We start from the raw sequence: 27489 nt of genomic DNA, 5'->3' as shown, positions 1-27489 counted from the left end.
CTACCTGTCCCCTTGACCCTATCCCCTCACAGCTGCTCCCCTCTCTCTCTGCTACCCTTACCCCTATACTAACACAAACTTTCAACCTCTCCCTCAGCACTGGCACATTTCCCTCATCGATGAAACATGCGCTGGTCACACCTATCCTCAAAAAACCTTCCCTTGATCCTACCTCCCCATCCAACTACCGCCCAATTTCCCTCCTCCCTCTTGCTTCTAAGCTTCTCGAAAAACTAGTATATGCACGCCTATCCCATTTCCTTACGTTAAACTCCCTTCTTGACCCGCTGCAATCTGGATTTGGTCCCTAACACTCCACAGAGACAGCTATTGTTAAGGTCACCAACGACCTACTTACAGCTAAATCAAAAGGCCACTTCTCTCTGCTTATCCTCCTTGATCTGTCCGCAGCCTTTGACACTGTCGACCACCCTCTTCTGCTCCAAACCCTCCAATCCTTCGGCATCTGTGACACAGCCCTTTTGTGGCTCTCTTCCTATCTGTCAAACCGTACCTTCAGTGTAGCCTTCTCTGGGGCCTCCTCCGCCCCGTCACCACTTTCTGTCGGAGTACCGTAAGGCTCTGTCCTCGGTCCCCTTCTCAATCTATACATCATCACTAGGTTCCCTAATTAAGTCCCACGGTTTACAATATCATTTGTATGCCGATGACACCCAAATCTACTTCTCTGCACCAGAACTATCTCCTTCCTTGCTAACCCGTGTCACTAACTGTCTTTCTCACATCTCTTCCTGGATGTCCTCTCACTACCTCAAGCTAAATCTCTCCAAAACTGAGCTCCTCATTTTCCCCCCTTCTTCCAAAATCTCCACCCCCAATAGCTCTATATAACTGTCGACAACTCCATCATTACCCCTACCCCGCACGCCCGATGTCTCGGGGTCACATTCGACTCAGATCTTTCCTTCACTCCTCACATTCAGTCATTGGCTAAAGCCTGCCGCTTCCACCTTAAAAACATCTCTAAAATTAGACACAACTAAGATTTTAATCCACTCTCTCATTCTTTCCCGCCTTGATTACTGCAACTCTGTCCTCTCTGGTCTCCCCACCTGCCGCCTAGCTCCTTTACAATCCATAATGAATGCCTCTGCCAGACTCATCTTCCTTACACGTCGCTCTTCATCTGCTGCGCTTCTCTGCCAATCCCTTCACTGGCTTCCTCTTGCCTCTAGGATCAAACACAAAACTCTCACTCTGACATACAAAGCCCTCAACTGCACTGCTCCCCCCTACATCTTAGACCTTGTCTCCAGATACTCTCCCTCCCGTCCCCTTCGCTCTGCTCATGACCTCCTACTCTCCTCCTCTCTTGTCACCTCATCACACTCCCGTTTACAGGACTTCTCTAGACTGGCTCCCATCTTATGGAACTCTCTGCCTAGCTCCTTTACAATCCATAATGAATGCCTCTGCCAGACTCATCTTCCTTACACGTCGCTCTTCATCTGCTGCGCTTCTCTGCCAATCCCTTCACTGGCTTCCTCTTGCCTCTAGGATCAAACACAAAACTCTCACTCTGACATACAAAGCCCTCAACTGCACTGCTCCCCCCTACATCTTAGACCTTGTCTCCAGATACTCTCCCTCCCGTCCCCTTCGCTCTGCTCATGACCTCCTACTCTCCTCCTCTCTTGTCACCTCATCACACTCCCGTTTACAGGACTTCTCTAGACTGGCTCCCATCTTATGGAACTCTCTGCCTTGCTCCACAAGACTCTCTTCTAGTTTTAAAAGCTTCAAGTGCTCCCTAAAGACTCTACTGTTCAGGGACGCATACAACCTACGCTAACCTTTCCTAATACCAGTTCCTCTCCTCCACTGCAATCCCCTGAACCCTCTTAGCATGTAAGCCTAATAGTACCAGCTGTTTGTAGATCACCTTCTTAAGAGCTGACTACAACAGTGCAACTATTGGCAGGGCCCTCTACCCTATAATTGTTTTGTTGTACTCCCCCTTTGTTTATAGCGCTGCGGAATCTGTTGGCGCTCTACAAATAACCGATAATAATAATAATTAAGCAAAGACCACCTTGCTGTCTTCTGCTAAAAGCCACCATTACTCTTACTAAAGAGATTGACATGGACATAGGATAGCCCCAATCCTTGCTTGCAGGGAAAAGTACCCTTTAAAAGATTAACTATCTTTAGACACCATCTTCGCACATCCTTCCTTGACAGAGGCAAAGAGAATGACTGGGGATTATGGGTAACTGAAGTGACACTTAACAGCTCTGGGTGCTCTTTGCCTCCTCCTGCTGGCCAGGAGTCGAATATCCCACCAGTAATTGGAATGAAATTGTGGACTCTCCATGCCATAGGAAAGAAATAGTAATTTTTGATAAATGTATTTATTAAAAAATATTACTGAAAAAGTTTGGATTTTGGAATCCTGAATTCGGGAAAAAAAAATAATTAAAAAAAATTATATATATATATATATATATATATATATATATATATATATATATATATATATATATATATATATATATATGTGTGTTTGCTACTAATTAGGAGTAACAGGGGTATTTGTTTTTGGCAGAACCATGCAGGATCTCTTTATGAATGTAATAATGATATTAAATTGCCGATTTTACTTGAAAGATTTCTATAATCCATTACAATTTTATTAAGGGATATCCACAAGCAAACGGCATATTTTATTGTGATGAAAAAAAGGAACCAAAAAAACCATACAACATGGATCAAAGAGGATCTATAAAAGGTTTAAATTTGTTTGGCTTGGGGCTGCAACTAACTATTATTTTCATAATCGATTAATCGGCCGATTATTTTTTCGATTAATCGACTAATCGGATAAAAAAATTATGAATAATTGTTTTGTATATTTTTAATAGAATCCACATACTGAGTGTTACAAATATAAACTTCAGACTAAAACTTTACATTAACACAACTGTTTGTCCAATTTTAAAACAGCAGAGCACAGTTTTATAATTAAACAAAACCAAAAACTGTTTGAAAAGAGGTAGAACTTCCACCTTGGCAAGGGGCCTCTCAATAAAGTAACCCTTGACTTCATTCTAACATAAAAAATATCTTGAATATCTATATGCAATGGTAAATAACCAGCTATAAGGTTAGAGAAAAATATCTAGCCCGCTCTAAAAATAACAAATTTATACTTATAAAGTTTGAATCTGGAACATATCACAATTGATTACAAATATAAAAAAAAAAAATCAAAAGCACTAAGGACTTTATATCAATAACAGGACAAAGCCTTAAACATTGATTTATACAGTACATATAATCAGCAATAGCAAGCAATCCGCTAATAAATGTGCAAACAGATAAAAGTGCACATCAATTCAAATAGCAACTCCCATCAATCTAGGGGCTAGGTATAAATTACAAGCTCAGTACTATATCATGCAAAGCATAGTTCCAAATCACCTGATTTAATATAAACAATCCAAATGATGACTATATCATCTGAGTTGCACATAAGCCAGGGGTACTTATACTGTTCTGAAAAAGTGAAAAGTAGACGTCTGTAGACGTCCTTTAGGCTAAGGACATAACCATAAAACACAATACCATGTGCAGAAGCTCAGTGGAGTGAAGAAGCTGGTGTTGTGCACAGACCAACTAATTGCAAACGAACTAATCGATTATGAGATTCGTTGACAACTATTTTTATAATCGATTATTATTGATTTTGACGATTAGTTGTTGCAGCTCTAGTTTGGCTTATTTTTTTTGGTCTTCATTCAACCTCATTTACTGGTTACATGATAGGATACATTGTACAAAAAGCAATGAAGCTGACGTTTAATACAGTAAGTTCCCACAACAGTCACAGCACCATAGTTCCCAGCAAATCCCAATTTAAAATTAAGAACTTTGAGAAATACCTATAAGAGAGAATGGCTCATTACTTCTCAAACCAGAAGCTTTAAAAACTCACCTTTTCCTTTTCAGCTTTGTTTTCATGTTCTTGGTATTTTTCTTTTTTTGGGTCTTCGTTTTTGATGTCCTTTGAAGCATTTCTGCAGGCAGAAATATTGTTGGAATAGCATCTTCTTTAAGACGATGGTATCCACTATGGGGGAAGGGGGCAGGTTAATCGCATATTCATAGCAATAGCATTTATACTTTATTAAGAAATATATTAGTCTTGTATATAGAATAAGCATAATCAGACATTAACCTTTTCCCGCCGTTATGCTGTTGTATTCTGTCACAACGGTGCTGGGCTTTAAAGCCGTTATGACAGAATACAACGTCATAGCCAACGGCTGTCCTGAAGCCTACTGTGCTTGCAGGATTTGATTGTGGTCTGGAGGGCGCTCCTAGCTTCATATTGACGCCCCCAGACCCGATCCCATAATTGAAATATCGCGATAGTGTGCACGATCGCGTGATTTCTATTTGTCTACATCGGAACGTTTTTCCAATGTAGACTTTATAACCCAGTAATGAAAGGGTTAATAAAGGGATAAGTTAAGGGCATATATTAAGTCTCCAAGTGAGTAAGTTACTTTTTATTCATGAAAATATATTTTCTCTCTGTTAAATTCATTAAAAGCTCTCTCCAGCTTCACAGTTTATATGGTTTGTTATGCATCTGTTTCATTAAAGATCATTCAAATCAATTATCTGAATCAGATCCAAATAATTACATGAGAATTAGAGGTTGGAGAGTCCAGAGACACCTCTTAGGTTATTACTGACGGCCTAATCCCATGCTTGATAAATTTGTTTGGACAGAAATGTCCGGCCTTCTAAATATATATTAATAAATATAAAAGGTTGTAGGATCTAGAACACACAATCTGTCAGACTTACAAGCTTGTAACTGACCTGCCCCATACCAACGTCTGCTACATCTCTGCAATTGCTAAAGCACATTGCATTCACTCTTTTCCTCATGTTGGGCTTTACAGCCTCAGAAACATGACAGGCAGAAGCTGTATTAATTAATACATGCACAATATAAATTACTAGTTGAGTTTATTCTTTTTTTTGCACAATCATTCCACAACTGATCTCTTGTTTTGTTAAAGGGAGTGGCTCAAATTGGTATAGCAGGTGTAAGATATATAATAAAATGTATATATTTTGAAAAAGGAAAAAGACCAATGGCACTACTCTTAGTAGCTCAAATATCTGAATTACTTCAATGTATAGAAGAGAAAGTACTGAGCAAAAGTGGTGCTGTGTATTGGATTTAATTAGAAAACACTTTGGAGGTAATGGAGTCACCTACAATGGAATACATATATAACAATCAAGAGTCACTTGTGAATATATATCAAAAGAATATAATAATAGGTGTGGACAGGTAATACTGGTACCAAATCTCAGAAGAAGAGAGAGGGTGGAGATTAATTTGTTTAAAATATAACTTTTCATAAGTGGGATAACGTTAAAATAAAAAAGGGAAGAGAATTCAAAACACACACAAAATAACTGGTTCTATTCTGATCACAGTATCAAAAAGCACTAAGATGGCGTGTAGTGGTAATGAGTAAGAATGATATCACAATGTAGGTCTGGAGCAAAGTTGAAAAACTTTGGCCTGATTGGTTCCGGTTACTGCCTAATATTGAGCAGCTATAAATGAGTGAAATAGACTCTGGTATTGTTCTTTGCAACAATGTATCAGGTTAATGTATATGGGGTCTCAGATTGAATGTGAGTGCCTTATAAAGGATTTATAAGATCCTCATTAGATCCACAGTGAAAGGAGTTTGAGATAATATAGTGTTCAAGGTCAAATAATATATATAGTATTAATACCTGAAACAGGTAACAATGTTACTGTCTGTGTTCACAATAACACTAATATCTAAAATATATTTGTATGCTGAGAATTCAGATAATAACCCATAGTTGATGTGAGTTAACTGATCTCATGGTTGAGTAGTAACATATATATTATGTCAGATTAACATATAAATGCAGGCGATTCAATGTATTGTAACTTTAAATTATAAAGTCATATTCTTAGTGAACCACCAACCTGTGCCTAAATAGTTTGAACATATTTATGTATTTATAGTTATATACACATTAAATTAGCTATTAGATAAAGCAGATTGGTGTATCCGATAAATACTAAGTTGAATAATATCAGCTAGCAACTAACTGTTACAATAATTGATGCAACGTAACCAACAGCTGTGGATCTGATAGATTTTTTAATAAAAATAGGTGCGCTTTCACATATAGTAAGACTCGATAACCTGTTTTGGCTAACCTTTGTTGTGTAACTCGATTGCGAATAGGATTATTATATGTGTAAATTCACATTGTGATCAATCAACTCGCATTCGGGTATTCACATAATCAAATAGTCAGTTACTCCAATAAACCTACAATTGATTGCTACCGCTACCAATATCAATAGTGGTGAATCAGTTCTCATCCAAGATTATAGCTGCACGCCAAGTAAATAAAGTAATCAAGTAGTGATATTAATAAACAGCTAAAGTGGCAATTTAAAACACAGGAGTTCCCATTGACTCCTCACCAAGTCCCCCGGTTTACTAAGAATATGCCTCATAATATAATGTTACAATACAACAAATTACCTGCATTTATATGTTTCTCTGACATAATATATGTGTTACCACTTAACCATGAGATCAGTTAACTCACATCAACTATGGGTTATCTGAATTCTCAGCATACAAATATATATTAGATATTAGTGTTATCGTGAACACAGACAGCTGTTGCAGGCAGTAATAATACTCTTTATTTGACCTTGAACACTATATTATCTCTAACTCCTTCTTTCACTGTGGATCTAATGAGGATCTTATAAAACCTTTATAAGGCACTCACATTCAATCTGAGACCCCATATACATTAACCTGATACATTGTTGCAAAGAACAACACCAGAGTGTATCTCACTCATTCATATCTGCTCAATATTAGGCAGTAACACAGAGCTTTCCAAACTTTCCATGTTGGCGACACACTTTTTAGACCAACATCATTTCACGACACAGTAATTCAGATTAACTAGCAAACAGGAGGTTAAACTAACTTTTTTAAGCGATAAGGATACATACTTAAATGATATAATAACAAAATGTATTTACAAGTAACAGTATTGTAAGTATGTGCAAGAATTAAAAAAAAGTTTAATATCACCAATAGCTACTTACTATTTTAATGGGCTGTATGAGGTTGATGGGATGAACACAGTTTCTGAATATCTGGTGGAATCTTAGATAAAGACCCTCGCATTTCCCATTAAGCATTTTTAAGCTTCCCCTTCCTATCCATATATAAAGAGCAGGAGCAGCAATTCACTACTGGGAGCTAGCTCCAAAAATCAGGAGCCAATGTGCCGCCAATGGGAATAGTTTCAGTTCCTGCTGAGCAGCACCAATAGGTTAAGATAATCTGTGACCCACTAGGTGTCAACCACGTGATATGCATAGCAGGCAGACGGAAAGTCGGAAACCAAAAAAAAAAAATTGAGTTAAAAAAAATATGTGCTGTAGCAGGGACACACCTACTCACTGCTGCAGACACACTAGTGTGTCACGACACACCATTTGGAAAGCACTGCAGTAACCGGAACCAATCAGGCCACAGTTTTTAAACTTTGCTCCAGACCTATATTGAGATATTCTTACTCATTACCACTACACACCATCTTAGTGCTTTTTGATACTGTGATTGGAATACAACCAGTTATTTGTGTGTGTTTTTAATTTTCTTCCCTTCTATTTTAATGCTATCACACTTATTAAAAGTTATATTTTAAACAAATTAATCTCCACCCTCCCTCTCCTTCTGGATATATATTCACAAGTGACTCTTGAGTGCTATGTGTGTATTCTGCTGTAGGGGGCTCCTTTACCTCTAAAATGTATATATTGTTTTGGTTAAGGGAGTCGCTCAAATTGGCATTGCAGGTGTAAGATATATAAGAATGTATTTAGAAGACTAGTTAAAAAGGACATTACAAACTAATGCACCCCCTGTAATTATGGGCGCTGTTATATTGGAACTTACGTTACACTGAAGGTATCTATCTGAAGGAGAGTTTATGCACATGTGCCAACACATGAGCACTGGAATGCAGTGAAAGCTAAATGTCAACACGGCAGATAATAACCTTACGATTATATATAGAAGGAGGTATAGGAAGAGGTGAATGCCCCTATAGGTTGCAGGCTTTGCTTTTTTGAGTCTGCAACTGATATTTATAAAGCAATGTTCTAAACCACTGCTTCCTAAACCCTCTTAGCAAACTTTTAGTTGGCAGATGAAAATCACCAAGGACTGATCTAAGCAGGGGGATTATCAAGCCCTACTCTTGTGAAAGTGGGCAAACTGCACGAGCGGAAGCTCGTGCAAAAACCCCTCCACAGAGACTGAATGTGCCCGGCAATTAGTGATCTCGGGTTGACAGGTTCACTACATGTGAACCTTGCCCATCTGCATAATGATAAATATGCCCCTTTAAGGAATACTAAACCCATTTTTTTTCTTTCGTGATTCAGATAAAGCATGCAATTTTAAGCAACTTTCTAATTCTCTTGTTGCATTTTAAATACAGATAGAAATGTAAAGCTTAGGAGCCAGCCCATTTTAGGTCCAGCACCCTGGATAGCGCTCGCTTATTGGTGGCTACATTTGGCTAACTAATAAGCAAGCATAACCCAGGTTCTGAATAAAAAATGGGCCGGCTCCTAAGCATTTCATTCCTGCATTTTAAATAAAGATTGCAAGAGAACGAAGAAATGTTGATAATAGGAGTAAATTAGAAAGATACTTAAAGGGACACTGAACCCAATTTTTTTCTATAGTGATTCAGATAGAGCATGCAATTTTAAGCAAGTTTCTAATTTACTCCTATTATCAATTTTTCTTCGTTCTCTTGCTATCTTTCTTTAAAAAAGAAGGCATCTAAGCTATTTTTTGGTTCAGCCACTACCTACGCTAAAAAAATATTTTTGTTTTCATTTTCTAAAATCTTCATGGTAAAATACAAGTATTATTGGTGGGTGAACTTATCCACCAATCAGCAAGAACAACCCAGATTGTTCACTAAAAATGGGCCGGCATCTAAACTTACATTCTTGCTTTTCAAATAAAGATACCAAGAGAAGGAAGAAAATTTGATAATAGGAATCAATTAGAAAGTTGCTTAAAATTGCATGCTCTATTTGAATCACAAAAGAAAAAAATTTGGGTCCAGTGTCCCTTTAAAATTGCCTTCTCTATCTGAATCATTAAAGAAAAAAATTGGGTTTAGTATTTTGTTTAATGTCTGTAATATCCCTTTCTTGGTTTTAAATGTCTGCTCTAATGAAGCAGTGCCCTCTAATGGTGTCTTGTTAGTATCACAGTTGTTCCCTTTTTTGCATCAAAAAGGCATCTTGAAGTGTTTTATAGTTGAAAATGGATGTTCCTGCGTCCACCTACTGGACAATGATATAATGTCTCATCTGCCATTAAACCAAGTACAGAATAGGAAAAGTTGTGCTTAAATCAAATATGCACTTTCTTGGTGTTTTGGTAACGTGATTTGATAAAGGAGAACACAAAATAACTTGTATAATACTTGTATTTTACCATGAAGGTTTTAGAAAATGAAAACAAAAATATTTTTTTTAGCGTAGGTAGTGGCTACACCATTAAAAAAAAAGAAGATATTTAGAATAGAGGCAAAGTGTTTTATGAAAATGAACAATCTGCTTTGTTCACAGGGCCGGACTGGGAAATCAGACCGGCCCTGAAAATGTGTCTAGACCACCCCGGCCCCGCCCGCCCCCTCAACAACATACCCATATATAAAATGATTACTTACAAAATGTATATTGTTTTATGCGATGTACCACACACCCCCAGTTTAAGGAAAAATATTAATTACCGCTGAACTGCTTTTAATTCAACATTTTTTTGGCTTCTCCAGCAGTTTAATACAAAAGACCTGCACTGACACCGCTTCTGATTCTCTGTGATTGATTGGGATCTTAAACTTTTACTTGTGTCTTGAAGTCAAGTACTACCACTTGATTACACACCACAGCAGCTACACTATAGCAGTAACAATATGGGATACACATCACAATATATATATATATATATATATATATATATATATATATATATATATATATATATATATATATATATATACACACACACACACACACACACACACACACATATATATACACAAACACAAATCTAAATAAATAACCATAATGTTTACTAAAAAAATGTATTAAGCCACTAACCGCGCAAGTTTCCACTATTTTTGCCAATTAAATTAATTGGGCTGCTCTATTTTCTTTCCCTCCCAGCTTTAGTAGGTGCCATTACCTTGTCCCACAGCACAGGGCAGCCCAGTGCTAGAATCTTATCTGCTAGAACAGCGGAGGCTCAGAGAGTGTCAAATCGGGGGGAGGGGCTGTACTAAACAGCACATCGGCCACTTCTCCACCTGACCTGCTGCCCATGATGATGTCACACTGGGCGGTAATGGCTAACCGGCGGCCGGTTTTATTTATTGTGATGAAATGATGTAGTTTTAATATGGTGATGCGTATTAAAACTAGATCATGTCACAACAATAAATAAAATTTTGGGGCAAAGTAACGGCCACTGCGCTCCTTCACACTGTGCTGTGGCGCTGCCTGTGCTCACTACTTGCTCAGCTCTCCGCACCACACACTAAGTGCAGCTGCCGGCCCACCGGGAGTTATCCCGGCGGCCCAATCCGGCCCGGTTTGTTCACTAGAATTAATGTAAAATAAAGCATGTTTAAACGTATAAAATGGCTTAAATACAGTAAGAAATAGTTAAGCAGTGAAGAGGTTATGTTCAAATGGACTTTCAATTATAAACAAATATATATATATCTTTTATGTTAAAGGGATATGAAACAAATATTTCCTTTCCTGATTAAGAAATTGCATACAAGTTTAAAAGCACTTTGCAGTATACTTTGTTGAACAGCATACGTAGGTAGAGTAGATATCTGGAGCACTATTACAGCAAACACTGCTGCCAATGCATTCCACTGTTAAAAGTATTCTTGGAAAACTGCTACCACACACTCTCCAAAGCCTATGTACCTGCGTTTCAATGATGGATACCAAAAGAAGAAAGTAAAGTTCATAACTTAAGTAAATTGGAAAGATTGCTTTTAAAAACTGTGTACTCTTAATAATTATATATGAAAAAAATGAGTTTCATGTCCCCTTTATAAAAAAGTTCCTAAAGGGACAATTAATTTATTTTCTTATGTGTTTAACTCCCTCAAAAGGGTACAGCAAATAGTGAAAGTTGCACTCCCATTCTGCTCCAGATAAGGATATGGATAGTAACTGGAGCAAATCAATGCATGCCTGCTTATGATTGGCTCCCCAACTATAGTTTCACGAAAGTCAAAATTAAAAGGGACAGTCTAGACCCAAAAAATACATTTTGATTACTTATTGCTACATACCAGAGAAGCATCATGCAACTGGTCCCACATCTATAAGCTTGTAAGAAGTACATTAAACTTTTAAAATATGGCCATCAAGATACGCCCACCTATTGCGTGAATATTTTTTTACTCTTGCTAAGTTAAAACATTAGTATTTTGTTGTTTAAAAATGAATTTGAACTTGTTTTCTATGCATTGTATATATATGTGTATTTATGTGTATATATATATATATATATATATATATATATATATATATATATATATATATATATATATCTCAACAAGTAGGGACTGCACTCGCTGGATTCAGTTCAAATAATACCTTATTTATTCAATGGTGACGTTTCGGGGTACGCAAACCCCTTCCTCAGACCAAACACAGTGCACAAGAAACAAAGTTTATATATAAACATATCTCTACACACACACATATATATATATATATACACATATATACACACACACACATACAGTATATTATATATACACACACACACACACACTACTGTGCTGGGTATAGGATGCAAACCACTCGCATACATATTGCCCCTATAGAGAAGCCAGTCAATTTAGACATGTAGGACCAGGTGTATAATCATGACATTAATATATTGGCACATATCCAATTGGGATCTATACCTCTTATTTGAGTGGCACATTCGTTCTTTAACTTGGGATCAATTGCTAGCAAACTAACTTCAAGATGTATTATGTAGACTCTTCGACCTCTCACACATCTATATTTGAACTGACCATATATGCAGATACTAGCAGGCTATTCTATTGACTCCCACAAGTAACAATACCAGCCATATACTCACAGGTCACACATATGCTAATTAGCCATGTGTACAACATTAAGAGGGGCGGGCCAAAATGGCACACACGCTACACTAATACGCAACTCGAGTACAAGACGTAAAAGGCTCACAGGTCTGACAGTGAATCCCAATACGGAAATTATATGTTGCCTAGCATCAAAAAGACTTATGCTCTACCCACAGACTAACACTTCTGACATGAAAACCGCCACAATCCTTGGTAATCTATATGGGGTAAGCGCTATATGCCTAAATAATATTTCCTACACCAGTATATTTGTATTAAGGTGAATACGTTTAATTAGATTGTGTAGATGCCGTTTTTACCAGATATGTGCATTCTAGCTACTCTGTCTATGATACTAGCCGTATTTTCCAGTTTAGACTTTGTTAAACACTATTAAATGTCCGTAACGGTTAAACTTACTGGGGAATGTAACCTGCTGTTTATAAACACTGGCAAATGATACATGATGGTAATCATATGCGACATATGCTGATGACAATTGCCGATAATGATATGTTGAAGTTAAGTTAATTTATGTATGCACACAGCACTATATGTTTAAGAATACATTCTTCTGTATTTTGTATACACTAGTAACCAGGCAACTTGTTGGGTTGCCATGGTGACACAGTTTTGGCGAAATTTTTGAACTAATTGGTGGTGGGACTTAGCATATTTAAGTTGCACTGATATAACTCATTCACTGTCTGGTCTGAGGAAGGGGTCTGTGAACCCCAAAACGTTACCACGGAATAAATAACACATTTATCTAAACCCAGTGAGTGCAGTCCCTGCTTTGAACTTATAATATATATATATATATATATACAGGGCCGGCCTTTGTGGTGTGCGACATGTATGTATGTATGTATGTATGTATGTATGTATGTATGTATGTATGTATGTATATATATATATATATATATATATACACATATACATATACACATACACACATATATACACACACACAATCCAACAACAGAAGCTGGGATATTTCAAGTGCATCAGCTGTATCACTTGCAATTCAATGATCCAAAGCAGTTCGTTTCATCATCGACATTCTAATCAGAGGTATAAGATCAAATGCCACTTAACCTGTTCAACTAAATATGTGGTGTATTTACTTAACTGTATTTGTGGGAAATACTATGTGGGTAAAACGGACGATGATATCAAGAAAAGAATGGATAAATCATCATAGTGTAATCAAATGGCTTTGGAGAAAAGGAAAACAGACCAACCGGTGGCGAGGAACTTTATGGAGATGAACCACACAGTGAAGGATCTACGATTCATACTAAATCGATCATGTACCCCCCCCCCCCGGGATATGAGGTGGGGACAGGAAGAAGACGCTGCTACAGCTGGAGACACAAAGGATTTTTACCCTGGGGACTGTACATCCAGGGGGCCTGAGTACTAGTGTGGATTGGCACGGTTTCCAGTAATACATGACGATATGGGAAGCTTTCTACCATACTCTATGAAGACATGGGACGGTAAGGTATAGCTAATAATATTACAGGTCTTGCTTAGCCTAGTATTTATGAAAAAAGAACAGATGTTTCTGTCCCGTTTGCAGAGTTATTATTTAGCTATGTTATGACATGTAAGGCTCTCATTGCTGCCCATTTTCTACTTTGTAGGTTTTTCCACTTCGTATATTTATCGCTATATATACTGTTTGATGCAGTGCGTGGGTGAAGAATATGGATCAGTGTATTGAGTGTGTATGCGGTCTGACATCTGATTGCATTGTGTTCCTGATGATTGGCCTATTCTGGGGGCGTCGATGACATCATTGGACGGAAAGGCATTACGATGTACACACTGAATGTATAAAAAGGTGGCTAAAACAAAGTTTTGGTGATGGTGATATATTCACCTTTTGGCCCCTATTATGATATAATAGTGATGCGCACGTAATTGAGTCTCTGCTTTGTCAGGGGGTGTGTGTATCCTGGATCATGGTGAGGCCTCTTGATTGGCTGACATGCAAAACACATGGTATGATGATGTGATACACGCCCTCTTTCTCACTCAGCTTTGGGTACAATCCACCATGCTGTAAATGTTTGCTAATGGTGGTGTATGAAGTGTATTTTACAAAACCCTACAAATTCGATTCTTCATCTATGAAGTGAGTTCTTGTGATTATATAGCTGGGTGCATTATGATTGCTCTAGGGAATAGCAATCAGTCTCCAGGTTTAAGTTTTTAATTTCAAATGTTAGTGTTTGATAGTTTAGAATATTTTGTCACTAAAGATATGCACTATTTCCACTTTTGAGATATATATATATATATATATATATATAAAAAATATGACCAATTGTTATGCACTAATAATATATGGCACATAGCCTGACATTGCTGTATTTGCATTCACATGATGCTTTGTATATATTATCACCTATATGTAATAAGTATCAATTATGATACCTTTATGATTGGTTGTAGAGGAAGTGGAAGGAGCCTATTTGAATATATAAGCACTGTTTTGTTCACTTTATGGTTGTCTGAGGAAGGGGTGAATGCTCCGAAACGTCACACAATAAAGTTTAAATCCAGAGAGTGCATTTGTTGGATTGTGTATACTGTGATATTTTTGCACCCTGGTATTCGTCTTACTAGCGAGTGGGAGTGTGCTGTTCACCTATTAGTATCTATATTTTGCAGCACCCACTGTACCTGTGCATACCTCCTCTTCAGCTACACTTCACGTGGTGAATTTGTGGGATAAAGTGGTGTTGGGAGATATCAATTGAGACACATATACCTATGACCCAAGCACAAGGCCCTGCTCTATCTGTACCACTTGATGTAGAGGGTGCTGAAACGCTTACCCTGACTGATGTGGATGCAGCAAGGATTCTGTTTGAATATGAAGAGATTACACCTGACACTAAAACAGCACAATCCCAGTGACGTACATTCATAGGAGGCAGGTGAGGCAGCGCCTCCCCTGTCCAATGTGTGTAATTACACTCTTTAAGAATAATTCAATATTTTTTTGGTTATCAAAAGGTGACCCCCCCCCCTATCCCCCACCCCCAAATCCAGATGGAGATAAGTTAGTGTAATAAACAAAAAACATAGCAGTAATACACACATTCATATTGCGCAAGGAAGTAGAGGCTGTTAGCCGTTCAGATACCCTTCCGTTGCGCAATATGAATGTATTTTTTTGTATGGGCTGCTAGAGACTGCCACCCAGTGGCAAATAAGCTAATGCTCATCTCTAATCGCTAATGCCCATACCGCTCCCACCGGAGCATATCTGACTCTGGGACTGACTACTGGCGGGCTGGAATGCGAAGCGCAGAGTGAGAGATGTCACGTGTGTGCGATTGAGAGAGGATCAGCCAGGTCAAGTGAGAGCTCAGAGCTAGCTAGTGCCGAGTGAGTAACTGAGTGCCGGCATCTTCTCCATCCAATCCATTCAACTCCTCTCCGGTCCTCTGAGTGAGACTCAGAGAAGCAGGCTAGCGCTAGCCAGTACCAGTAGCCAGTCAGCTCAGTGGATAGACTGTGACTGTCACTGTCAAAAGTGAAGTTCAAGTCAGTGGCTGCCTTCTTCAAAGGAGCTTGTGGGGTGTCGTGACCATCAGTGGTGGTGTCTAGTTGTGACTCTTCTGTTCTCTAGTAGTGTTCAACTTCTTAATCAGGTTAGTGAATAGTGATGACCAAAATGTTTAATTTTTTTTGTGCACTGCAAGTAACACTCAACACTGACCTGACTTAACTCACAATGTGCTCTGTGCTGTGCATGAAAATGTGAAGCAGCCAGGCCCTATTAACCTTCATTTTCTCCCACTTTTCAAAAGGTTATTTGGCACAGTGGCACTGGCAGGTAGACATGACTGTTGTACAACTTTGTTTGTAAAAAATATAAGCCTGTATGTTACTGAGGGAAGATGTTCCTATCTCTGCCCTATCTGTTTGGTGAGTTAGTTAACTGTAACGCTTACCACAACAGTACATAGAAATAAGAGATAGATTCTAGTAACGGTTTGTCAATAAATTTGCCAGCTTCAAATAAAAGATGGATTTGAATGAAGAAATGCTGAAATAAAAGGTTGAATATTTTTATAAACAAAATCTAATCCAGGTTTTAACTAAAGATTTGTATATAAATAGGTAGGAGTCATTGTGGAAGGCATTAGAGGCAATTAATTAAATTACAAAATTATCACAACAATTTCTTGAACTGTTTGGGCAGCAGGCATGAATACAGTTTCTAAATAATTAAAATAAAAAAAATAAATAAAAATAGCTGCACCATCCAAAATTAAACAAAGTCAAAATTATTTCATGCAAAGTTGGTATGCCATGAAAATCATGGCTTCAGATTCTTCAGATTGGAAGTACAGTTTCCATCATTACCATTATTATGTTGGTTGAATGGTGTAGAGCTTGAAGGGCTGAATCTGTTGTCAGTAGTTGGTTCCTCTGGATTATACAACTCCTTTCTAGTCTCATAATGCTGACCAGATGAGTGCCATGTTTGGCACACACACACACACACACACAGTAGTGGCCAAAATTGTGGAAACCTTTTGGAAAAAGTGTATTTTTAAGGTTTGATGGCTCATAACACCACTTTTTTTTTTTGAGTAATATTATAAAATTATATATCAATGGAAAGATAATTTAATCAAGAATGTAACGCAATAACTTTTATGAAGGATTTTTTTTATTAGAACAGCAGTTATAAAGAATAAAAGTGAAACACATAGAAAAAATTATATGTACAAAAATTCTCAACATGTCAGTTAATACTTAGTTGGGTACCCATTAGCGTTAATTACCGCCTTACAACGACTTCCCATGGAGTGAACCAAGGTTTTTTTAGTTCTGCAGCTGTTATAATGTGAAACCAAGATTACATTATTGCTTCTATTAATGTCGTGTTTTCTAGAAGTGCTTGTATATACCTTTAAATCTCGCCCTATAAACTCCCATGATACCCTTCACCACTCGCCAATTAATGTTTATGTGTGTAGCATAGCTGCATGTCTGAACTAACTGCTGTTGCAGTATCCGGCTACAAATATTCCTAGAAACCAAGTTTCCACTTTCAACCTACATTTGCTGTATGGGATACAGCTTCACATCGATGACACTCATCTAGGGTTTTTACTACCCTTCTCTACAAAAGACTTTATTGAAGTCTTTCCATTCTCACGAGAGATAGTCTGATTACAAAGACTGCAGCATTGTTCTCTCTGAGGACAAACACTAACATCTATTCCGTACTAACTAAGCTACTATACCACTGCGGATCATCTAAAGATCGTCTCCGCTCATAGCAGTATAAATTTCAAGTAATTTCCAATCGGATCTTCCACAGACTGAGGTTGTTAACCACATTATTCATATTATTAAAGAGGGACTTAAACTTTCCATTACGGATATTCCACGAACTGTTGGGCGGTAATGCCCCTTCTGCTACGTCACTGTCTACACCAGTGCTTTCCAAACTGTGTGTCGTGACAGTGTGTCGGCGGCAGTGTGTAGGTGTGTCCCTGATTCAGCACAAATTTTTTTGAATTTAAGAAAAAAAAATTTTTTTTTGGTTTCCGACTTTCCGCCTGCACGCTACGCATATCACGTGGTTGACACGTGATTGATACCTAGTGGATTACAGATCATCTTAAAGGGACAGTCTAGGCCAAAATAAACTTTCGTGATTCAGATAGAGCATGTAATTTTAAACAATTTTCCAATTTACATTCATCACCAATTTTGCTTTGTTCTCTTGGTATTCTTAGTTGAATACCCTAGGAAGGTTATATGCTAATTTCTTAGACCTTGAAGGCCACCTCTTTTCAGAATGCATTTTAACAGTTTTTCACCACTAGAGGGTGTTAGTTCACGTATTTCATATAGATAACACTGTGCTCGTGCACGTGAAGTTATCTGGGAGCAGAAACTGATTGGCTAAACTGCAAGTCTGTCAAAAGAACTGAAATAAAGGGGCAGTTTGCAGAGGCTTAGATACAAGATAATCACAGAGGTTAAAAGTATATTAATATAACTGTGTTGGTTATGCAAAACTGGGGAATGGGTTAAAGGGATTATCTATCTTTTAAAACAATAAAAATGCTGGTGTAGACTGTCCCTTAATAACCTATTGGCGCAGCTCAACGGGAACTGAAACTATTCCACTATTCCCATTGGCGGCACATTGACTCCTGACTGCACGTCTAGTATCCTCTTGTGACTACATGTATAGTCAGTGAGTGGGACAGCAGTGTGTTTGCAGCCCGGGCAGTAGTAAGTCAGACTCGCAGAGCTTTGAGGGTGGCAGCTTAAACACTGAGCTGAAGTCAAAGTGCTGTTTTTTTGCAGCTAGCTCCCAGTAGTGCATTGCTGCTCCTGCGCTTGCTATATGGATAGGAAATGGAAGCTTAAAAATGCTTGATTATGAAATTCGAGTGTCTTTATCTAATATTCCACCAAATATTCAGAAACTGTGTTCATCCCATCAACCTCATACATCCCATTAAAATAGTAAGTAGCTATTGGAGTTTTTTTTTTATTCTTGCACATACATACTGTTGCTTGTAAATACATTTCGTTCTTATATAATTTATATATTTGTCTGTATCTCTTAAAACAAGTTAGTTTAACCTCCTGTTTGCTAGTACAACTGAATTACTGTGTCGTGAAATTATGTAGGTCTAAAAAGTGTATCACCAACATGAAAAGTTTGGAAAGCTCTGGTCTACACAATCTATTACGGATATTCTACGGACTTTTGGACTGTGTCTCTTGTTCTCCTATTCACTCACCTTGCACAGGCACTATTATCAGGTACAGTCTAACAAGGCCTCGCACATGACAATACCTTGCAAGTAGCATCTGAAGTACTGTATATATATTTATCTTCCGAACCTCCAAGACCTCAAGCCAGAATAAGCCACGCCCCAAAGAGGCATCATCTAATACGTCACAAAACTACAGGTTGCTGCAAAAGCTCTCTCCTGTAACATAATAACAAGATAAAAGCCTGTTGGCTCTTCATCTCATTTTCTCTAACTCTGTCAAAGGTGATCTGAAATTATCTAGTTGAGATCCAAAAACTGTAAACGTCACATAATTTGACGAATTCAGATACTAGCATACAATTAATTGGGTTTTATTGCAGGGGTGGTTCTGACTAACAAGCCTCTTTAGTCGGCTCCATAGATTTTCGATTGGGTTAAAAGGACACTGTACCCAAAAATGTTGTTTTGTAATTCAGAAAGAGCATGCAATTTTAAGCAACTTTCTAATTTACTCCTATTATTAATTATTCTTTATTCTCTTGCTACCTTTATTTGAAAAAGAAGGCATCTATGCTTTTTTTGGGTTCAGTACTCTGGACAGCAATTTTTTATTGGTGGATGAATTTATCCACCAATCAGCAAGGACAACCCAGGTTGTTTACCAAAAATGGGCAGGCATCTAAACTTACATTCTTGTATTTTAAATAAAGATACCAAGAGAATGAAGAAAATTTGATAATAGGAGTAAATTAGAAAGTTGCTTAAAATTTCATGCTCAATCTGAATCATGAAAGACATTTTTTGGGTACAGTGTCCCTTTAAGGTCTGGGCTATTCCCAGCCCATTCCAGCAGTGGAATATGATTATCTTTAAACCACTTTTTGCACACAGCAGCAAAATCCTGTTAAAATATAAATGCTTTATTATCTTGGAAAAGATCACGTACAGAAGGTACAACCCCAGATCATTACACTAACTGGGTGTTTCATAGTACGTGTAATGCAATCAGGATGCAAATCTCTGATTCTTCTCCTTACGTATTTTATGCCATTACTACCAAAGAGGGAGATTTTGGTCTCATCACTCCAAATAACTGTCCCATTGTTCCGCTGTCCAGTTAACATGGGTTTTAGCCAAGTTTAATCTTTTCAACCTTTGTTTGAGAGATAAAAATTGCTTTTTTTCGTGGAATTCTAGCATTTAGACCAAATCCCTGCAGTCTGCACCGAGCAGTCCTTGCTCTCAACATTGCATTGCGCCATTTCATCTTGTATACACCCAGATGATTTTCTTCTGTCACATAGGCACAGTCTCTCAATTCTTCTATCATCACTTGCTGTTATGCACCTTTGACTGTGTTTACCAGTCTGGTTTTGTAGTGACCGAGTCTCCTTATACCGCTTCAAAAACTTTAATGCATTACATTCTTGATTAAATTATCTTTCCATTGATATATAATTTTATGGTATTACTCAAAAAAAGTGGTGTTCTGAGCAAAGAAAAGGCACTCGATGGGCTTATATAAAAAATCCAAAATTTATTAAACAATCATTAAAAGTGACATAACGTTTCAGCGCCTTTGTCAAATGTCAGCAAAATAGGTTTTAAGACCAAAACCTAAAAACAATTGGCAAGTTAGCATACAATTACCCCTTATATACCAGCAGCCTACTGGTTCTGACACTGGTCATCTCATGCCCATGAAACCCCATGTGCATGACGTCGCTCGCAACCGCCGTCTTGTTTATGCGTTGCCATGGCAATGCCTATTGCACATCAATATCGAAGACAGGGTCATATTCCTGCATAAAAAGAGCATATAGCTTGTTACATTGCAGTGAAAATGTATGGTATGCTGAGTGAGCGTTCGCAACCGATGACCATCCGGTCATGACACTGTGAAAATATGTCAGCACTCCACATCTCACCATTTCCTGTTCATACACACACTACAACGGAACCTACACAGACAACATAGTCACACTATAAAGGTGACTCCTTATTAACACAAAGATGGAATATACCTAAAAAGAGATATTAAATGAAAAGGAATAGTTAATACAATCCTTAAATTGAGTATATATTAAAGTGGCATCAGCCTATAAGGGTACCTATGTCAGAACTTAAAATTATCTTCAGAACCACTGGGAGTATTGGTAGAAACATAATAAACAGTGAGTGCCCATTAAAGCTGGAATATCAATGGAGCTCAATCAGTAGAAGGGACTGTAGTCCAGAGAGGTGTTAAGGCCCCTTGGGACCAGAGTGTCCAATCTGTGAATCCATCTACTCTCTAATTGGAGCAGCCTTTTCGCCCTGTTGCCACCCCTACTCAAGGGGGGCACATGATCAATCAACATAGATCGCAGACTTGAAACACTATGTTTAAAGTTGGTGAAGTGGCGTGCCACCGGTTGATCAGACTCACCCTTGGATAATGCTTCACGGATAGCACATCAATGGTTAATCATCCTCTCTCGAAAGGTAGTGACCATTTTTCCTAAATAAACCAATGAGCATGGACATATCAACATATATACAACATAAGTACTTGTACAGGTCAGCCTGTGACGTATGGTATAATGCTGATTGTGTGGATGCTGAAATGATGACCCCCTAAGCATACTATTGTAGGTAATACAGTTGCTGCAAGGGAAACATCCTTTCTTTGCTGTTTTCAGCCAGGTTTCCTTCATATAGTGGTCCACTGGATCCATTTTAACCAATAAGTCCCGTAGGTTACTAGCTCTGCAGTACACCATCCTGGGGGCTGTCATCTTTTGAAATGGTAATGTAGTATCCGTTTTAACCACTGGCCAGTGTTGTCGTACTAATTTTGCCAGGGTATCACATGCTGGTCCATAGGTGGTCACAAAATTCAGTTGATTTGTGGTGCTTGTAATATAAATCCTTCTGGTTACCACTTCCATATTGGAATTCAACAACTTCTCTTTGATGGATCCAATCTCCTCTCTGACATATCCTCTACAGACCAATTTCTCCACCATCTCCGTAAGTTGTTCTTCCATAATGGGCACTTCACTGTTATTCCCGATTACCCTGGTGAGATGCGAGGTGATAATTCTTGTTTTTTTGGTGCATGGGATTAAAGCTTCTAGCATCCAACAAGAAGTTACGGTCCGTCGGCTTAGTATATAACGACGTACCAAACCGACATCCACTACAGGCATCAATCTTGAATACATTCAAATCCAAAAAATGCACACAGTCTGTAAATCAAACTCAAATTTAAATCTAATAGGACTCTCCATGGAGTTCAAACATGACACCCACTCCTGCAGTTCAACAGTGCTACCCTTCCACACCAAAAACACATCATCAATGAAACGGGTGTAGTATTGAACTTCAGAGTGCACAAATGGCTTCATGAGCTCACGCTCATACTAAGCCATATAGCCGGTTAGCATAGGTGGGTGCCATGTTTGAACCCATGTTAGTACCTGCCTTATACCATACGTCACAGGCTGACCTGTACAAGTACTTATGTGGTATATATGTTGATATGTCCATGCTCATTGGTTTATTTAGGAAAAACGGTCACTACCTTTGGCTAACCATTGATGTGCTATCCGTGAAGCATTATCCAAGGGTGAGTCTGATCAACCGGTGGCACGCCACTTCACCAACTTTAAACATAGTGTTTCAAGTCTGCGATCTATGTTGATCGATCATGTGCCCCCCTTGAGTAGGGGTGGCAACAGGGCGAAAAGGCTGCTCCAATTAGAGAGTAGATGGATTCACAGAATGGACACTCTGGTCCCAAGGGGCCTTAACACCTCTCTGGACTACAGTCCCTTCTACTGATTGAGCTTTATTGATATTCCAGCTTTAATGGGCACTCACTGTTTATTATGTTTCTACCAATACTCCCAGTGGTTCTGAAGACCATTTTGTTTAAGTTCTGACATAGGTACCCTTATAAGCTGATATCACTTTAATATATACTCAATTTAAGGATTGTATTAACTATTCCTTTTCATTTAATATCTCTTTTTAGGTATATTCCATCTTTGTGTTAATAAGGAGTCACCTTTATAGTGTGACTATGTTGTCTGTGTAGGTTCCGTTGTAGTGTGTGTATGAACAGGAAATGGTGAGATGTGGAGTGCTGACATATTTTCACAGTGTCATGACCGGACGGTCATCGGTTGCAACCGCTCACTCAGCATACTATATATTTTCCCTACAATGTAACGAGCTATATGCTCTTTTTATGCAGGACTATGACCCTGGTCCTATATCTCATAGCCCGATCGCTGCAGTCTATAATTCTGGCTTCGATATTGATGTGCAATAGGCGTTGCCATGGCAACGCATAAACAAGACGAGTAACGCTGTATGCGACGGCGGTCGCGAGTGACATCATGCACACGTGGTTTCATGGGCGCGAGATAACCAGTGTCAGAACCGGTAGGCTGCTGGTATATAAGGGGTAATTATATGCTAACTTGCCAATTGTTTTTAGGTTTAGGTCTTAAAACCTATTTTGCTGACATTTGACAAAGGCGCCTGAGAGCACCGAAACGTTATGTCACTTTTAATGATTGTTTAATAAATTTTGGATTTTTTATATAAGTCCATTGACAGACTGGACTGGGTACACATCTTAAACCACAGCAAACTCCACAGCCCTGAACACTGACAGACAGCTGCAAAGTTCCCAGCAACCCAGGCAGTTAACCCCCAAAACAGCCTGGGTGACAGGCTCTCAGGGAAGCATTACAAACATTATCAACACAACGAAAACCTGGCACTCGCCAGCAAATTCACAGTAATGTTTAAAAGCAAAACTGGGGGAAGTCAGTCACATTGGACGCAAAAGGAGAGCCCATCGAGTGCCTTTTCTTTGGATGGATTATTTATACATTATATATATATGTGTGTCAAAAAAGATAGAACAGCACTCCTGATACAGAACAAAAGCTAGAATAACTTCCATGCCTGTTCATTTATATTGCAACTAAGGGTGCCCTTTCTTTTAGCACACTATGCCCTTTCGCAGAGAAAAAATATCCTGTAGTATATCAGTCTGACCCTGCCCAATGACAGTCCAGCGCCGAAATACCAGGCAATTCTTCTCTGAACAAGGGAAGGAACAACCCCAGACGATCGTTTCGGCCTTCTGTGGGCCTTGTCAGTGAGGTGCAGTTGTATCTCTCTAAGGGCATGCGTGCAAGGAGTCCACGTCTGGTATTTCGGCGCTGGACTGTCATTGGGCAGGGTCAGACTGATATGCTACAGGATATTTTTTCTCTGTGAAGGGGCATAGTGTGCTAAAAGAACGCTCACCCTGAGTTGCAATAGAAATGAACAGGCATGGAAGTTATTCTCTCTCAGGAGTGCTGTTCTCTCTTTTTTGACACACACATGTATATATGTGTGTATATATATATATATATATATATATATATATATATATATATATATATATATATATATATATATATATACATATATACATACACATATATACATACATATACACACACACACACACACATATACACACACACACACTCACTTACTTTTAACTTGTAATACGCATGCTATTCCTGATGCGGTCAAAAAGCAGGAAAAAAAAAACAAAAAACAAAGCTAGCGAACCACTTGTAATCTAGTCCAAAGTTGTGAAGAAAAAAAAAAGAAAATTTATGCTTACCTAATAAATGTATTTCTTTTTTGACACGATGAGTCCACGGATCATCTTAATTACTAATGGGATATTCACCTCCTGGTCAGCAGGAGGCGGCAAAGAACACCACAGCAAAGCTGTTAAATAGCTACTCCCTTCCCTCCCACTCCAGTCATTCGACCGAAGTTAAGGAAAGAAAGGAAAAACCAAGGTGCAGAGGTGTCTGAAGTTTATAAGAACCAACAACCTGTCTTATAAGGACAGGGTGGGCCGTGGACTCATTGTGTCAAAAAAGAAATAAATTTATCAGGTAAGCATAAATTTTCTTTTCTTTTTTATGACACGATGAGTCCACGGATCATCTTAATTACTAATGGGATTCAATACCCAAGCTAGAGTACACAGATGATACGGGAGGGACAAGACAGGGAACCTAAACAGAAGGCACCACTGCTTGAATAACCTTTCTCCCAAAAGCGATCTCAGCCGAGGCAAAATAGTCAAATTTGTAGAACTTTGAAAAAGTGTGAAGAGAGGACCAAGTTGCAGCCCTGCAAATCTGTTCCACAGAAGCTTCATTTTTGAATGCCCATGAGGAAGCAACAGCCCTCGTGGAATGAGCCGTAACTCTCTCTGGAGACTGCTGTCCAGCAGACTCGTATGCAAAACGTATGATACTCTTCAGCCAAAAAGAAAGATAAGTAGCCGTAGCTTTCTGTCCCTTACGTTTTCCTGAGAAAATCACAAACAAAGAAGAAGACTGTCGAAAGTACTTAGTCACCTGCAGGTAAAATTTTAAAGCACGGACCACGTCCAAATTGTGCAGAAGTCGTTCTTTCTGAGAAGAAGGATTAGGACACAAAGAAGGAACAACAATCTCCTGATAAATGTTCAGATAAGAAACAACCTTAGGAAGAAATCCTAATTTAGTACGTAAAACTACCTTATCTGAATGGAAAATAAGGTAAGGAGACTCATACTGCAATGCCGAGAGCTCTGACACTCTACGAGCAGAAGAAATAGGAACAAGAAATAAAACTTTCCAAGATAACAACTTAATATCTAAGGAATGCATAGGCTCAAACTGAGCCCCTTGAAGAACTTTGAGAACTAAATCAAGACTCCATGGAGGAGTAACTGGTTTGAACACAGGCCTGATCCTGACCAAGGCCTGACAAAATGATTGTACATCTGGGACATCCGCCAGACGTTTGTGTAACAAAATAGATAAGGCCAAGATTTGACCCTTTAGGGAACTTGTCGATAAACCTTTCTCCAAACCTTCTTGGAGAATAGACAAAATTCTAGGAATCCTAACTCTACTACATAAATAGCCCTTAGATTAACACCAATAGAGATATTTATGCCAAATCTTATGGTAAATAATTCTAGTTACAGGCTTATGAGCCTGAATCATGGTCTCTATGACCAAGTCAGAAAACCCACGCTTGGATAAATTAAGCGTTCAAACTCCAAGCAGTCAGCTTCAGAAAAACTAGATTTGGGTGAAGAAAGGACCCTTGAATTAGAAGGTCCTTCCTCAACGGAAGTCTCCAAGGTGGCAGAAATGACATGTCCACCAGATCTGCATACCAAATCCTGCAAGGCCAAGCAGGAACAATGAGGATCACCGATGTCCTCTCCTGCTTGATTCAAGCAATGACCCTAGGGAGAAGCACAAACGGAGGAAACGATTATGCTAAACTGAAGGTCCAAGGAACCCCCAGAGAATCTATCAGTTCCACCTGGGGCGCCCTCTCCTTCTTGATTCGAGCAATGACCCTAGGGAGAAGCGCAAACGGAGGAAACAGGTATGCTAGACTGAAGGTCCAAGGAACCACCAGAGCATCTATCATTTCCGCCTGGGGGTCCCTGGACCTCGACCCGTATCTCGGGAGCTTGGCATTCTGTCGAGATGCCATGAGATCTAATTCCGGCTGACCCTACTTGAGAATCAGGTTGGAGAACACTTCTGGATGGAGTTCCCACTCCCCCGGATGAAAGGTCTGCCTGCTTAGGAAATCTGCCTCCCAGTTGACCACCCCTGGGATGTGGATCGCCGAAAGGTAGCAAGAATGGGCCTCCGCCCACTGAATTATCTTGGTTACCTCTGTCATCACTAAGGAACTCCTCGTTCCTCCCAGATGATTGATGTAAGCCACTGAAGTTATGTTGCCCGACTGGAACCTGATAAACTGGACCTAAGCTAACTGAGGCCAGAAGAGCATTGAGGATCGCTCTCACTTCCAGGATGCATATAGCAAGAACCGACTCTAATGGAGTCCAAACTCCCTGAGCCTTTAGGGAACCCCAGACTGCTCCCTTCCCTAGAAGGCTGGTGTCCGTTGTCACAATCACCCAAGATGGTCTGCGAAAGCAGGTTTCCTGGGAAAAATGATCCAGAGACAACCACCATTGAAGAGAATCCATTGTCTCCCGCTCCAGAAGTATTCGAAGAGACAAGTCGGCATAATCTCAGTTCCATTGCCTGAGCATGTTTAACTGCAGAGGTCTGAGATGGAACCGAGCAAACGGGATCATATCCATTTCCGCTACCATCAACCCGATTACCTCCATGCACTGAGCCACTGATGGTCGAGGTGTGGACTGAAGTACTAAAGAATTATCGATAATCTTTGATTTCCTGACCTCTGTCAGAAAAATCTTCATTAATTGGGAATCTATTATGGTTCCCAAGAAAGTTACCCTTGTATTTGGGACTCCTAATTTACCTTCCACCTGTGAGATCGCAGGAAGGATAGTACCATGTCC

General features: G+C 38.9%; 1 protein-coding gene across 1 annotated transcript in view; it reads right to left on the bottom strand.

Moving 5' to 3' along the window:
- THAP7 (THAP domain containing 7) overlaps window positions 1–27489 on the bottom strand; it is a 64987-nt gene that overhangs the window by 11601 nt on the left and 25897 nt on the right. Inside the window, exon 6 of the mRNA XM_053690581.1 lies at window positions 3956–4090. Coding sequence (XP_053546556.1) covers window positions 3956–4090 — 135 coding nt within the window. The remainder of the gene's footprint in view (window positions 1–3955; window positions 4091–27489) is intronic.

Source organism: Bombina bombina, chromosome 8 (assembly GCF_027579735.1).
Source record: "Bombina bombina isolate aBomBom1 chromosome 8, aBomBom1.pri, whole genome shotgun sequence".
NCBI lineage: Eukaryota > Metazoa > Chordata > Amphibia > Anura > Bombinatoridae > Bombina > Bombina bombina.
This window is presented reverse-complemented; position numbering and strand designations above follow the sequence as displayed.